This window comes from Episyrphus balteatus, chromosome 1 (genome assembly GCF_945859705.1).
Source record: "Episyrphus balteatus chromosome 1, idEpiBalt1.1, whole genome shotgun sequence".
Taxonomy (NCBI): Eukaryota; Metazoa; Arthropoda; class Insecta; order Diptera; family Syrphidae; genus Episyrphus; species Episyrphus balteatus.
This window is the reverse complement of record NC_079134.1, coordinates 169072843-169088890: the sequence shown is the minus strand read 5'-3', so window position 1 is coordinate 169088890 and position 16048 is coordinate 169072843. Positions and strand designations below refer to the sequence as shown.

Here is a 16048-nt window from a genome sequence, read left to right as displayed (position 1 = left end):
AAAGAAATTTTGCATACAAAAATTCGTTAACGAAATCTCGAAATTAAATTTATTTTGTTTTTTCTTTAAAACGTATTTTCTGATGTTTTTTCTTGAATTTCTTTATTATTTGTATTTTTACTTTTTGCTATACAATTCAGTTCCTATACAAGATTCTCACTTTCTATATTTTGCACTTTCTCCTGTTAAAAAAAGGTACATCAATTGAACTATATACTTTATTGTCTTTTTTTAAAAATTGAATCAAACTTTCTTTCCATTGATCTTCGAAAGTTGTTTCCGATTTATTGTATCAAAAAACAATAAACCCGCTGCTCGTTCTATCGTCTCTGGTGGCACTTGAAACACTTGCAATGGCGTTTCATTGGCAATCTCTTTATTCGGCATAACATACGCCTCCATTTCCAAATGATTATCAGCCGTCTCACCAACAATGACTTTATAAAAGTGTGTTGGAACAGCCACGTTATTAGTTCCAATTACTTGGTATTTCACATACATTTTCCCATCATCTTCACGATGTGGCAAATAGAGTGGCCCCGTGCAAACATATACATTTGGATATGTTTTTGTCAGTTTGCGAACATAAGTTTCTAATCGATTCCAAGAATCTCGATTGAAACCTTGTCCAACTTGTGGAGCCATATTTGTGAGAAAAAAAGTATCGTCACAATGTTTCTGGTGAATACGATGATTCCCAGCTGCGGCTAAGTGACCTCTATCAAAACCCGATTTTCTATAGTCGGTATTTTGTGATCGAAAGAACGGATGAATACTCTCATCCGGCCGAAACTCACACTTGGAACGGTCAACAGCGTCATTCGGCTGGACTGATTCCTGAGTAAGATGCTCGAATACCCAATGAGCGACTCGATTTCGTCGGTCATAAGATAGAACATAATCAGAATAGGAACGAACATGATCGAGTCCAGGGAAACCATATTTCATAATCTGTGACACTCGACTGGGTACGGCGGAGAGGGTTTTTGATTCAGTAGCTGGAACAGGGACAGCGGCAGATACAGTTCCAAAAATAGGCAAGGCAGGTTTTAATTGTATCTAAATAATAAACCGAACAGTTGTCAGTTGTTGTATGTGTTAGCTAACTAATCTAGAACTCACATCTTTCCAAAGACTATCTTTATTACAAAACAAATATGGATCTGCTTCGGTAGCTTTGTCAAAGTTCGTTTGTAAACGTTGTCGTTCGATTCGTGTGCCTAGGAAATATGATCCACCGGCAATTGATGAGACCAGTAATATTTTACTAACTAGTCTTTTATTCTTAATTGATTATAAATTTGCTAGCGAAAAAGCGAAGCAAAAAGTTATATTGCACGTGAAATCAAAAATTAAAAAAAGGTGAGATATGTTATTCAATCGAATGACAGTTAACAGCTGATTGAAGAGAACTCTTATGAGTAGAAATCTAAAATATAGATGGCAGTAGTAAAGCGGAAGTGAAATCTATTTCCTACGAATCTTTTATTTTAACGGAAATTCGTTGAATTTTGAAAAGAATTCATTTAACATGAAGGGAAATTGAAATTTCGGGAAGTTGAGTTAAATAATCGAAAGAATGGGTGAAAATATGATTTTTTTCTTGCGAAGGACTTAAGGGATTTGTAAAGAAATCGAACTCGAGATGACAATCAGACATGAGATTAAGATAATTTAGAATGTGAAAAAGTGGGCCTTGCAATTCTGTCTGTCTGCCTAGAACTGCAGAAGTAACCACTAAAACGATTTGGAGATTTCTTAAGGGAGAAATCGACATTTGGTTTAGGATCAAAATTAGCGGTAGGCATTGGCCCTTATTGCGAGTGTCGTTTGTCTATCGACGGACGACTTTTGTCGATAGTCGATCAACGGAAATGAATTTTGGTATTGTGAAAGAAGACTTGTGTCGATAGTCGATCAGCTAAAAAGGTATTTTGGTATTGTGAATTTCTTTTGTGAACGATAGTTTTTGTTTAATCGCTCGATCTTTTTCGTTTACAATTTTGCTTTCAACTAAAATTGATTCCATCGACTTTAATCGCATCAAAAGTTGAGTGGCACTCGCAATAAGGGCCAGAGTTTTCATATGACCCAAATAAAAAAAAAAATGTTTTCTCCAAAACGACTTTAACGGTTTTGATTTTTGTTGAACGAGTACATGGCACATAAGCTCCTCCTATTGAAATAAAAATAATATTTTTTAACTGTTACTAACGATACCCGTCATTTTACCGTTTTCTTGATTTCTGATTTTTCCTAAACCATGTAACCGATTTCAACGAAATATTTTTTTTATAAAAAAGTTTTAGTAACCTTTAATGTATGAATATAGGGTAGAGTTTCCTATTTGCGGCCGTCTCCAGTTACCGGCCATCTTTCGGAAAGTCGTTATAACTAGTGATTTCAAAGGGGTTTATTCCAAATTTTCACTCGTATGCTTTTCTAACATATAAGAGAACAGCATAAGAGCAAAATTTTGGAATAAACCCTACAAAATCCCTAATTATAACGATTTTCCGAAAGGTGGCCGGAAACTGGAGACGGCCGAAAATAGGCAACTCTACCCTACACATCATACATAATGTATATAAAAATTAAGAAAAAAAAACATTTCCTTAAAATATTTAATTTTTTCTATTTTTTGGAAATCAATTTTTTTTAATACGTATTAATGAATTTTCTTTAAATTTTGTGAAATATTTGAACAAATATTTTCTTCAAAATGGCGCATATCAATAATTTTTTATTTTAGAAAATTGCGCTAAAAGAATTAATTTAAAAAAAAACGACTCCAACAATTTTCAAATAAAAAAAATTGTATAGAAGAAATCAAGTAGCATTTATGGATTAAAATAATGTAAAAAGATGTTTTCGTAATTTTAAAAACATTTTTACATTTTTTCTTATAAAAATAGAGATAAAATTGAATTTGAATTATTCTTTTCTGAGTGCTATAAAAACTTCAATTTCATTCGAATCATGCGAAGAGACTCACGGGTCTCACAGGACCCTATAAAGGGTCTTTCAACAACAGCGCAATGCCTTTGCAACTTAAATTGTTTCTAACTTTGGTGGTTTGGGAGTTCCTGATTTGATCGAGGTGAATAATCTCTCCAGTTTTCCAAATGAAACAGAAGCAATAGCACAATACAAAAATACACTTTTGACTTATCGCAGTTATCACTGAAAATAAATACTACAATTTATTCATAAGCTCAATTCCAAAATTCAATGAAGTCCAAAGTATAACATTAAGCTACGTCCACATTATGTTGATTTGTAATGATCAACACGCTTGATCCACAAAGTAGTGTAAATGTGGACGTGTTACTCAATATCGCTGCTCAACATTTGTTTACCCGAACACAAACCGATTGAAATCGGTAATATTAAAGAATTTTGCCGATATTCCAGCTTTTTGACAGTGAAAAGCATTTAATGGGTTTTCTTGATAATTTAAAATAAAATATTAATTGAATAGATTAATTGACCAGCCATGGCAGTTCTATATTAAATACTAGGTACATTTTTCATAGTCAAAAAATAATACGCATACACCACAGTGACCCACAATTAAATTTTTTGTTTTTGCTGTTTATGACAAAAATAATAATTATTAATTATTATTAATATATTAGCTTTTAGCTGACTCGTCTTTTTTCGCAGATATAACCTTAGCAGCCTTGCCCTATTAAAAAAAAAATAAAAATGATCGTTAAGTCAGAATTTAAAGCAATCGGAGATTTGATTAAGCACAAACAAACCAGTTAGTTTATTTGATATAACCAAACCTAAATATGCATCTTATATAGGATTTATTGGTAATTTGCTGACATCATTCCATTATATACTAATAATTTAAAGTTATAAAAATGAAACAATTCCAAATTTTTAATTAATTTTTTTAATATTTTATTTTTAAAAAATAGCAATTTGATCAATTACATTAACATATAAGAGTTTGCATATAGTTTCTTAAATTCGAATTTTTTTCGTTCGCAATTCAAAAAAACTAAACACACCTACAAACATTAATATATTTTTAAGATGTTCTATAAAACTATTTTTATAATAATAACTAAGCATTTTTCGTTTTATTTAAAATTATTAATAATTAAGTGCTCCTTAACAGAACCCTCTTTTTTTTCACTAAAAAATAAAATTATCTTAACCTAAGTTCGTATGGTAAAATCACAAAAACAACATTTAAAAATAATAGTAAATACATTTTTTTTTTTATATTTTGTTGGTATTTAAGACGTAAAGTAGTTAAGTTTTCAAACATTAAGCTGTACACACATTCTCTCCTATTTATATGAGAACAAAAAAAAAAAAAACATTTGGAGCAAATTTTTAAGCATTTAAATGCAAAAATCAATTAATAATTTTAAATTAAACTTTTGCGTTAGTTATTATTGATTTGGATCTGTTATTTAATGTTTAAAAAATATTGCAACATTGGCATTGGAAAAGAAAATGTTTCGTTGTATTTTTTTTTTTTTTGACAAATATTTTAGGGTTTATCTGTTTCTATCTTTTTCTTTCTTTAGAGCACCATCACGGATAATAAAATAGGAGAGGAAAAAAAAACTTATAAAGAATTAATTTTTTACACAATAAGGCCCTGGGATTTGTTGTTGTATTTTTTTTTTTCTTAATTTTTGTTTAGAGATGGCTCCTGATCTCACGTTACTCTCAACTTATCATGTTGAGAGCTCGGAGAAATTGCATCGTGAAGGCTAACCAGCGGTATGGTTGGTAACCAATTAATTTATGGCACACACACAGTATCTCGAATAGAGAATTAACTGGCGCGCTCAACAATCACTTTGGATAAGCGCATCATTTAATGCGTTTAAATGTTCTTTAGAAAATGCAATTTTATCCGCAATATCTCGTGAATCGGCAATTAATTTTGCCTTCATATTGATAAAATAGTCATAGTCTGCAAATTCATCGGAGGTTAGATTTTTTTCAAGAACACCGGCAACACTGGATCCTCGACGATCGATGTCTTCTTTAAGGCGTTTGGCTTCTTCTAGCTGTTCAACGAGTCGGTCGCGTTTAAGAATGAGAATTTTCTGTGCGAAAGAAAGAAATAAAAAATAAATATAAAAAATTTAAAGAAAAGAGAAAATTAAGGTCCGGTTCACAATCAACGCAGAAGTTTATGTTTGACTGTGAAACTCCCCCAAGAGGTTATAACATTAATTTTACTTACACTTTCTGGGCTTTGTTCATCTAGGGCGGTTAGGGAATTCTCAGCTTTGGCTAAACGACCTGACAGGCTTAGTAGCAAACTGGTAATATGACCAACATCATCGATGTAGGTTCGGAACTTTGTAGCGTCAATTGGACGCATTTTGTCTGCAACTTTAGCAGCCAAACTGCTACCAAGTTCATCATTGATCGTTGTCTCTTCAGCGATTGCCGTTTGTTCTAAATTAAGGACTCCTAGCTTACGTGTAAGTTGATTAATGAGGTCCTCCTAAAAGTAGGCAATAAAATAATTTCATGAAAGGAAAATCAGAAATGGGTAATTGGTTATATTATGGCCGGTATTCTTCCAGCGTTTATGGCTTATGGTAGGGGCTCAATAAGCTGTGATCGTTTGCTCCGAAAATGAGACATTTATGAGCACTGCAAGAATACCCGCCTAAAACCAAACATTAAACGCTTAAAACAGCCGTTGTATATGACAGTATAACAGTTAGAGAGTTTATAACAGTACCTTCTTTTTAATAAGATGATCACAGCTTGTCTCACTAGAACCATTTGTGAGTGAAACTTCGATTTCAGCAAATTCCAATTCAAACTTTGGTGTACAGCTGCTGTTGCTTTCACTGGGAGTAGATGTACCAACGTCACGCTTCGCCGGTCTCAATGGGACATCAGGATTATAAAGCATGCCAATATAATCTGTGGGAGTTTTGCAACTCTGTGGTTGAAGGATCTCTAGCAGTCTATCGTTTTGTGGCAAAAGACCGGCTAGTTCCTTAGACATTCTATCACATTCCACTTCGATGGGGTGTTTCTGACGGGGTTGTAAGGTGGTTCGCTGCAAAGCATCATCTCGACTGTCATTGAGTTTGATACGATTGGCATCCAACTCAAGTAATTCGTCAGTCTGAGAGCCAACTTCATTGGTAACTGGGTTTACACGTAGAATCACTTCAGTTCGTTGCATTAATTTCAAACCATCAATGGTGGGTTCCATTTGCGAAATAATGGCAATTTCACATGGCGAAGGTGTACTAGGCAAAGCCGGTGGTTGTGGAGACTCTGGTGGTGGTGGTTCTGGTGTCTGAGTTTGCACCTCAACCGGTTCCGTTCTAGGCATTGGTGGTGGTGGACTTTGGGCTGATTTGGCCGCAGCTGCTGTGTGGGTATGTGCTGACATTAACTTCGATTGCAGTTGAGTGATTTTTTCGATATTTTCTCGAAGTGAATCTTTGCGGGTAATCTTATGTTCAGAGTTTGACAGAGTTGTATTGACAAGTTCGGCCCGGACAATACGTCCTTCACCGGGATCACGTTCCTCAAGACTTAGTTTTCTTACAACTTCAGATCGATGAAACTCTTTGAATTCCTTGCGAGGTGTAAACGAGTTAATATTACTCTCTGACTGAGCTGGAGATAATACCTTATCTGAGTGATGGCAGTTATTAGGTTGCTGTTCTTCTGGTGTCTCAAGTATTTGAGTTTTCTTTAAATCAATAGTTGACTGTGACATATATTTGGGACTGCTGGCATCATAAGATTGAGATCGATTAAAACCACCACTGCCACTGCCGCTCCCGCCAACATTATTCGGTGAGCTATTCATATTGATGTAAGCTGTCACTGGCGAGGAATGCCGACTATTTGGCGGCATTGATGGCTTTGTTATGAACATCTTCATATTAGGATAAGGAGGCGGTGGATAATTTGGTGTTCCTGGAGATGTTGGTGAAAGGCTATTATTTGAGCCATATCTCTGGGATGCACCAGTGGCTGAAGTTGGTGAGGAAGGTTGTAGCTTTACACCAACTGGCAGGACATCTGGCAGATTGTTGCATTTACTACCGCCATTAATGAGGTCTGATTTTGTGTTGTTACTGTTGTTGTTGTTATTGTTTGGGCTGTGGTGTTGTGGGACACAATCTTCGTTGGAAGTAAGTGTGAGTTTGTAGCTGCCATGATCGGGATCGGTTGAACTAAGTTTTTCTAATGATTGGCGTGGCAGATAGGATGCTTTTGAGTTACACCTGCAAAGAAATATAAAAACAAGGTTAGTTCGATGATTTTCGAAGTCATAATTTATTTTTTGATTTCTGTATTTAAAAATATAACAATTTATAACCAGTTATAACAGTTATAGCAAAGTCAGTTCAATGATATTCGAAGTCCTAATTATTGTATGTTCTGAATTAAAAAATATATCAGTTTATAACAGTTATAACTATTATAACAGCTGTAACAGTTATAATCGTCTTTAAAACCATGAAATTCACAAATGAAAAACCTACTTGTCTTACTTAAAACCAAGCCATTTTATGCCAGTTATAACAATTATAACAGTTATAATCACCATTTAAATCATAAAACAGTTATACCAGTTATAACAATTATAACAGTTTTAATCACCATTTAAATCATAAAACAGTTATACCAGTTATAACAATTATAACAGATTTTTAATATTTACAGAAAAAAACACCCTTTCCCTACACTTCTTATCTATCAATCGAACTTCAAATGCATGCTGGATAGTAACGAGTATCTACTTTTACTTAATTAGAAATTCTAGAAATTCTAATAAATACTTTTATAAAAACTTCTTGTGGTTCTTGTGACTTTGCCTGGTACCCATTACGATTCTATCGACAGTGAACTAAATTACCTGTTAATTAATTTTTTTAAACCAACAATAACCTTTAGACTTTATGTAGGTATTTAAAAGCATTTTTAAAGCAAATTGTTTTTGTTTTTCTACCAGTGTAACTATCGCCTTAAGATCATTGGCTTCAACAAATTGCACTCATTTAGCTCATTTATGTATATCTCACTTTAATTCTTGATCTTTAACTCTTTTTTTTCTCCCAAACGATTGTGTGTGTGTTTTGTTCTTTGGACCGTTCTTAATTACAGCAAATTGCGGGATAAAAAAACCATCGAGTAAAAATTACCCAAGTTAAACCTTTGTATAAAGTTCTAAGTCTATGACACAAAGAACTGATCACTATCAACTTAAAAAGACTTTGAGGCAGATCAAAAGGGCAGTGGAATAAGTGTGGTTGTTTACTTAATGTTGGTTTAACACATTTTTCTATGCATGTAATTAGAATTTGTTTTTTTTATGACTCTCTGTGTGTCAATTAAGTCTTCTGCAATAAGGAAGAGATTTGCATCACATCACAGAGGCGTCAGATCACAGGTGTATCATAAAACATTCTGGCACATCGTAGTCTTAAACCAAACATCAAGCTAATGTCATGGAAGTTACGGATGAGAGGTTTTAAGAACGTGGATTTTCATCTTACAAATATGTACCGTTATATACCTACATACATTGTGCTAGTAGCTTTAAACTTCACCTATAACACCTTTTGCAAGCATAACACAATGACGTCTCTGTTGACTTTCTTAACTCACCACACCACACAGAAAGTGCTTTCCCTTGGTCTTTTAACTATTGTAAAAGATCAATTTCGAATTATTTTGATTTTTCGAACTCGAAACCGATTGTGGTATAAGGGAGAAAATTTACTCCTATAATAACAACCATTGATTAGCCTTGAGATGGTTTGTAAATAGGTATTTTATTACTAATGTCAAAGCCCTTAGTATTCTGCGGTTAAGCTTTTTTCCATCAGACTGACAGAGTTGTCAGATTATTGACCACAATCATACATCTATACTATACAAGCTTCTTGATCAAATGAAAGTCTCCATTAGGACATCATTATCATATATCGACATTAAACTACTTCTGAACTAAGCCAAGATCTGTGGTTAAGCAAAAATAAAAAACAACAATAATATCCAACATAAATTACATTTTTCCACGATCATTTTCAATCTAACCAGACTATGAGACATGAGACATGACACAAAAAAGGTGTAAAACATAACCCGAATGCAAAAGTTTTGATGTGATGCCTACTTGTATTTCATTTGCAATATAAAAGTCACAATAAGCCAGCTCCTTTTTTTTATGTAACTGGGGTATATAATTCTGCATCTAATTCAAACTAAAGCTCTGTTGTATCTTGTTATCCGTGATATTGCTAGCTGGCAGTAACATTTTGTATATTTTTTTATTCTCTGGTTGCACATTTCTTTTGTTTGGGGAGCATAAAGGCTAAATCAAAAGAAAAATAGGTGACTTGAGCGTGATCGCGTGGAAATAATATATATAAAAGAGTCTTTGCAAAAGCATTTTGTGCAAGACATTTATATTTATTCTGCTTTGTTTTATGATTTCGTAAGATCCATTTGTTTGGTCTGGTTTTTTTGATGATGTTAAAAAAAAAAGAGAGGCGAAATAATGGAAGAAGTGGTGTCAAAAGTGTCAACATAGTAGAAGTTTTTTTCTACATAAAATAGGTTTTGATAAATGACCTAAACCCCTTTTCCTGCCATTTAAAATGTTACTATAACTGTTTATTTCTCTTGTCTAAAATAAAAATGAAAAACAAAATAAGGAAAAGGAGTGGTTTTTGGTAATTAGTAAGCTGTCAATCTGTTTAGAGTGACAGCTTGTTGGTAATTATTTTGACATTATTGACAACATTTGACAGAGTCATATGGCTAGTGTGGTGAACTGTTATAAGAAGAAATTTTGGCAACTAACTTCCATTTTCACTCTTTGTCTACAAACTCCGTGGATGCGAGTGCTTTGGAAGGCCCCTTTACTTACGTACTAAGAAATATGCCTTGATCAGAAATTATGCCTTGTAAATGAGTTGAAATCTAGTACTACCATTACCATGTTATTGTGGTACTAGATCTACTAACAATCTACTCATGAGTTGTCTACCACCTCCAAAGGAACGTAGCTACTATCAATGCAATTCATGAGTAGATGATCTACTACATTTGAGTTGATGATAAATAGATCTACTACCCTCTACATATGTATGTACGTACATCCTCTTCTGCTCATTAGTTGGGAATGTGTACTTGGTAGTACTAGATTATCGTTTTCATGTGCTTATCAATCTACTGTCTTCAAAGAACCCCGCGTTAGAAGTTTTGGGAAAAAATAATCCGTTGGGACTAAGTAATCTATTCCAAAAAAAGCAAAGGGTGTGTTCGTTAATAAATTGATGATGTTATTCATATTTCTTCAAACCACAACCCACATCCATAATAATTAGACTATTACTTTCACAATCTCAAAAAACAAACCCAGAAATATTTCAATTATGATTGCAAAATTTTTAACATAGCCAGACTGAATTTTTTTGTAATAGAAACAAAAAGTTGGGAATTTTATCATTATTCAACATCAAGACCATACCAATACCATCATTGACAGAGAGGGAGGAAGCATTACAATTCCGTGAAACGCGAATACAATCTCTACACCATTAAGATGAAGCTTCATTACCTATATTAAAACAAATAAAATGTTTTTGTACGAAAAAACGCGACGCCACCATCGAAGAAGACAAGCAGCTACAGATGACTTCACTGCACGCTATGCTACTCTTACAATATAACAAAAAAAAAAAAATGCATGCTGATTGCTGATCGTTGGATTGGATTCCACTCCACACTGTAACTCTGTGATGGTCTGCTGGCCAAAAATCTCATCTGTAGTTCGTATACTATAGCATCCCCCTAATACTCGAAAATCAACGGAAGTATAAGTTGCGGTATTATAAGAAAAAAGACAATTTCCGATACAATTTTCACGCTTTATGGAAATGGAATGGAATGTCAGCAGAGAGGAAGTTATAAAAGAAAGAAAGCTATCAAAAGACGTGTTGTACGATGATCGCGTGGGATAATTTGTGGTTTGGGTTATGTTGATTTTGATTATTTATTTGAATTTGCAACTCATGAGCGGAAGACATGAAAAGCAAACTCAAAATAAAAACAAATTTTGCGATACTGATGGGATATTTTTGTTACGAAGGAGTTTATACCAATTAGCAACAAATATTGAATATTGAACAGTTATATGTAGTACTGAGTAAGTGTTACAAGTCAGTAGCGTTCATGGATTTTTCAATTACTAATCGGCAGCTTAAATTACTTGCTTAGTGCACATTATAGGACAAACTCAACGTAACGTAACGTAAACAAATTATGTAATGAAATGCAATGAAGTGTTTATTCTGCATTGTTCCAACTATGATAGTGCGTGCGGCGCCCTATAAAAATAACCGAAATCATGCAAAACATATGGCGCAACCATAATAGCCCAGTTTCGTTCAGTTTTTTTTTCTTACATGAAGTCCGCTCTCTTTTGCACTTAACGAACGTAAATATGATTTTACGTTCCACTCATTCTTTCCATTTGAAAGAACGCAATCGTTCGTGTCAAATGTGTTCCAGCCTTAAAGCTGATACACAATTACGCTCTACCGTCAATTTTGACAATTACTACCAAAAGTTCAAAAAGTTAGATACGTTTTTAAAAGGATTCAATTGACAGTTGAATGTAATACGAGTTATGACAACAACTGTCAAATGCTCTTGCAATAAAAATTAGCAAAGAATGAACAAGTTCTTTCATTTATGGTGGCTTACTATTTTAAAATAATTGCAGACTAGTAGTATGCGGCGACAAATACCTAAAATGGCAAAATATGCTGGGTTGGTTTCGATGACAAGAAGATTTAGTTTTTGACATATTTGAAGTGTCCAAATACCTAGAAATGATAAGCAATATGTAGGAATCAATTTTACCCAAGTTTTTAACAACAATGAAGTCCAGCGCAGCGGTCGTAAGATTTAAAAATAATCAAACAAACCTTTCCTTTAAAAAAAAAAAATGGTTTTTCATCTGGAATGCCTCGTAAAGATCCGAAGAACCACTTTCATTTTGAAGATAAATCATATAGACGTACAGACATCTCGTCTATTTATGCCTTCAGCATCCTTACATTAAACTTCCAGAGATACAAAAAAAAAACGTCAATACAATTAATGAGCATTTAAAAACAATTTAGCCAGCAATTAACCAAAATGTCAGTCAATAGTATCAATTTGAAAAACTTCAAACAGTAGCTATATCAAAGCAAAAGCCAGCGGTGAAACGAAAAATCACTGCAGTAAAACCGGCTAAATGAACCAGTATCCAACTATATTGATTAAAGCTTTTAGCTAAACCAGCTAAATAGCTGATACATTATTAAATTCCACCCAGTTTTCATGACCAAGAGTTAAAATATATGGCGTGTTCCATATCAAAGTATAAAAGTGCATTAGCCAGAGTTTTTGTTTTAAAAAAATCTCGCTTTCATTTGAACAAAAAATAAACTAAATAAAATATATGACCAACTATTATGTGAGACAACAACTAGTTTATTGAGAAATCAACTATTTTTCTGTTCTACATTAAATAGTTAAACGTTTAAATGAACACAGAAAAAACATACCAAACATACAAAAAAAAACTTGTTATAGGTTAGGTTGATGCCGCAGCTTACCACACTCTGTTTATGGCGTGTCGGCTTTTTTAGCGAGGCTAATTATGGATCTTTGAGCTCCAATTAAACTTATTTTTAAACTTTGTAATTCAATCAATATGCGTGATCTCTAGGGTGAGAACCAAAGACAAAGAATTCACATCAAACATCTAGTACATTTTTTGTACTGCGGTTTTGTCATTTGTGGTCATACATTTGACAGAACTGACAGCTATGAAAGAACTTACATGGCGATTACCTCTACTGTGTGAGATCATTTTTTTTTTAAATTCACGCACCTGTATAACAGTTAACAGTAGGAGATATATCAAAAGAGGTCAGTTAACAAAAAAGAGATAAATCTTTAATATCAATCTTGAACGATACTTTTTTTTTGTATTTTGCATTTTGATGTCTTTTGATGATTTTCCCTTCTTAAGAAAAAGAAGAGTTTATATTTTATGCTTTGTTGTGAATCATAAATGACAAGCTTCGCTTTCGTTGGCGTGATCAGAATACACAATTTGTATGCAAAATATTGTACTTGCGGAAAAAGACGCGCCCAAAACACACACAATCAACAACACAACACAAATCAGCAAACACGCATATTGTGCGCTTGAACTCAATGCCCTAATATACTTGTAAAAAAACAGTTAGTGTATTGTATTTACTTTCTGTTTCTTTCACTTTGTTGTGACCAGACATAATGTAGCATGGAGAAAACATCTTGTTTTTCGGTTAACACTTTTTTGAGTATAAGCATAAATATGTAGGTACTTTTGTTTAGGCGTGTTTTATGGAGTTAAAATGAAATCAATTCGATGTCACAAAATTATTCTTCTTGGCCACTGCTGGTGATAGTATGATGGTGGCGCATGAATGCAGATTCGATTTCCGAAATGATCCAAAGTGTCATTTCTCATTTCCGTTTTATGTATTACAAGCAAGTGTCTGGTCTGGTCGGTGTTTGCAATCGTAGGAGGAGTAGGTATGATGTGGATAGTATTCGAAAGTAAGAGGCAGGGAGTATATAAAGTGGAAACTGCAGTGAAGATTAGAAAAAGTGAAACTCATTGTGTAGATACGAGTATGTCAACTTAACGGCGGCGTCAGTGTGGCTCTTGTTAATTCGTATAACACCTGCTATAAGTCTTCGTGCGACAGTGAAGACGTTAAGTATATTCTTAATGAGATTTACGACTGAATCGTAGCAAAGGTTGAACAAAGCTTAGAAGATTTATGGTATGGTTGCGTAGATTGAATGTTTTCTGTACAACAATTGAGAATGTCAATAAATAAAGAAACGTTTTGACACAAATAAAGATTAATTGCATGATAGATGCATAGAAAATGAGATGTATGAATGAATAGACGATGGATAGAGACTACTACCTGTGTGTATAAATTGTTTCTTTGTTTTTAAGTCAGAAGTAATAAGAACTGTAATTCGAATAATGCGGAACTGTCAGAGTTGTGACATAGTTTTGGTCGTATAACAGTTGAAATGCATAAGCCGCGTTCCTTTGTAGATGGTGGACTACTCATGAGTAGATGACTTGTAGATCTTAGATTTTATAACAGTTTTTGACAGTACTTAAATCTGTCAATTCTTGATGACTTTTGCTGTGCATTTGAGGTAATAGGGAACAATTTTGAATATGCAAATAAGAAGGATACGTATCGCCGTATCTCTCTAGGAGTCCTATACATAGAGTGCTTTTATTGCTTGGTGAACCATTGAAAATATGAATGATTGGTGAATACCGCCCTTAAAGTGTTATAATAGCCGCGTTCCATTGAAGGTAACAGGCTTCTCATGGGTAGATGATTAGTCGATCTAGTACTACAATCTACACATGATATTCTGCTCGAGAAGATAGGAATGTATATGTATTGTACTAGATTTCTAATCATGAGACTATTACAACCCTCAAAGGAACATGGCTAATAATGTTCCATACATTTTCCGAACTTTATACTCCTTTGCAATATATTGGTAACAAAACTCATATTTATTATACCAAAATCAAATGTTTGAACTTATTTTTATTTTGAAAATCCATTAAATTTGCATTAGCTAAACAACAATGGTTTTTTATTTCGGAGGCCACACACACAAACCATCATCGATGAAACTTTATCCTCCAATTGACATTTAAACATCCGAAGCGATAAAATAAACTACCTAAACCAAAAGAGTGCTGTGCAAAAAAAAAAAAGGTAATTGCGTCATCTATTGGCGTGGCGTAAGTTTATTCCTGTGACTCTCTTGAGTTTATATACGTACTAAAAGCGATAGTGAATGAGGCTTTCTATGTTATTTGCCTAATTTAATCGACCTTTGGTATTTTTAGTTTGGCAAATAAACAGTTAAACAATGGCAAATTGATGAAATTCACTTTTATACTCGTAATATATTTTATGCGGGGGCTTTATTTACTTTCTTATCATTTATACAAATTATGCATGATTGTTTCAGGTGGACAATAGGTTAGATTTGATAGGTCGTAAGCTGTATGATCTTAACGCAGTAACGTTACGTAATACGTATTGCAAATCATTATGGTTAGTGAAACCTTCTAATATGTTTTAGCCGTCAGTTTATATCTGTCAGTATTGTCATAAACGGCAAACGATCACTAAAACATCAATGGGAGAAAAGAAAGAAAGAGAGCTGTTTAAATGCCATTCGTAAGTTATTTATTTTTGGTAAAGTAAGTTCTTAACAACTACTCTACATCTTTTTGGTTGCTCCCATTACGTGATTTGCAAAAATTTGCATATGAAATGATGTGTGTACCATTTTAATTCTCATTTTGCCTTGCGTCATAATATGTAAAAGTTTTACAGTTGCTCCTTAATATTATAACAGATATGAGTGACAGCACTCTTTACTTTGCGTTACGAGCATCAATCATCTGTCAAACGGTGGGTATAACTGATCTAATTCAATTTAATAGTTGTATACTTAGAAACACTATCGAAAAGAATTATACTAGATAAACCCCATCTGTCAATTGATTGAACGCTTATCACACTGAAAATGACATCTATCAAGTATAACAGTCAATAACGGCTTTTAGATATAAGTGATTATTGGAAACGATAAAGCTGTCATCTTAAAATGATTGAAATCAAAATATTTTTACAAGAAAAAAAAGCAACAACATTGCACCTACACATTGGGTAAAAAAAAACAACTATCACAAACCTATTAAATTTGACATATAAAACCAGTAGCTCTACCGTTCAGCTTTGATGATTAAGCAATTATAAGAAAGAGTGCGTTCAGAGAGACTGCACGATTGTTAAATGTCATCCAAATATTTGCAAGAAAACTAATAATAGAAAATAATGTTCAACACATTATTTACGGAGAGAAAATTTATAAATATTTCTTTGCGTGCAGGTAGCTAGCTTAT

The 16048-nt window shown here is 33.4% G+C and overlaps 2 protein-coding genes across 2 annotated transcripts in view; both read right to left on the bottom strand.

Annotated features, from left to right (window-relative positions):
- Window positions 1–243: 243 nt before the first annotated feature.
- LOC129905080 (endonuclease G, mitochondrial) lies at window positions 244–1290 on the bottom strand (the record flags this gene model as incomplete). The annotated part of the gene is made up of 2 exons (XM_055980455.1): window positions 244–1059; window positions 1123–1290. Coding segments are annotated over 2 exons (984 nt in total), but the record flags the coding sequence as incomplete, so codon positions are not given.
- A 3194-nt stretch (window positions 1291–4484) lies between these two features.
- The window catches only part of LOC129907496 (protein Shroom), a 235415-nt gene continuing 223851 nt past the window's right edge, over window positions 4485–16048 (bottom strand). The window contains exons 7-9 of the mRNA XM_055983765.1: window positions 5732–7247; window positions 5222–5488; window positions 4485–5081 (exon numbers count right to left, since the gene is read on the bottom strand). Of these exons, the coding sequence (XP_055839740.1) occupies window positions 4818–5081; window positions 5222–5488; window positions 5732–7247 (2047 nt within the window). The 3' untranslated portion in view covers window positions 4485–4817. The remainder of the gene's footprint in view (window positions 5082–5221; window positions 5489–5731; window positions 7248–16048) is intronic.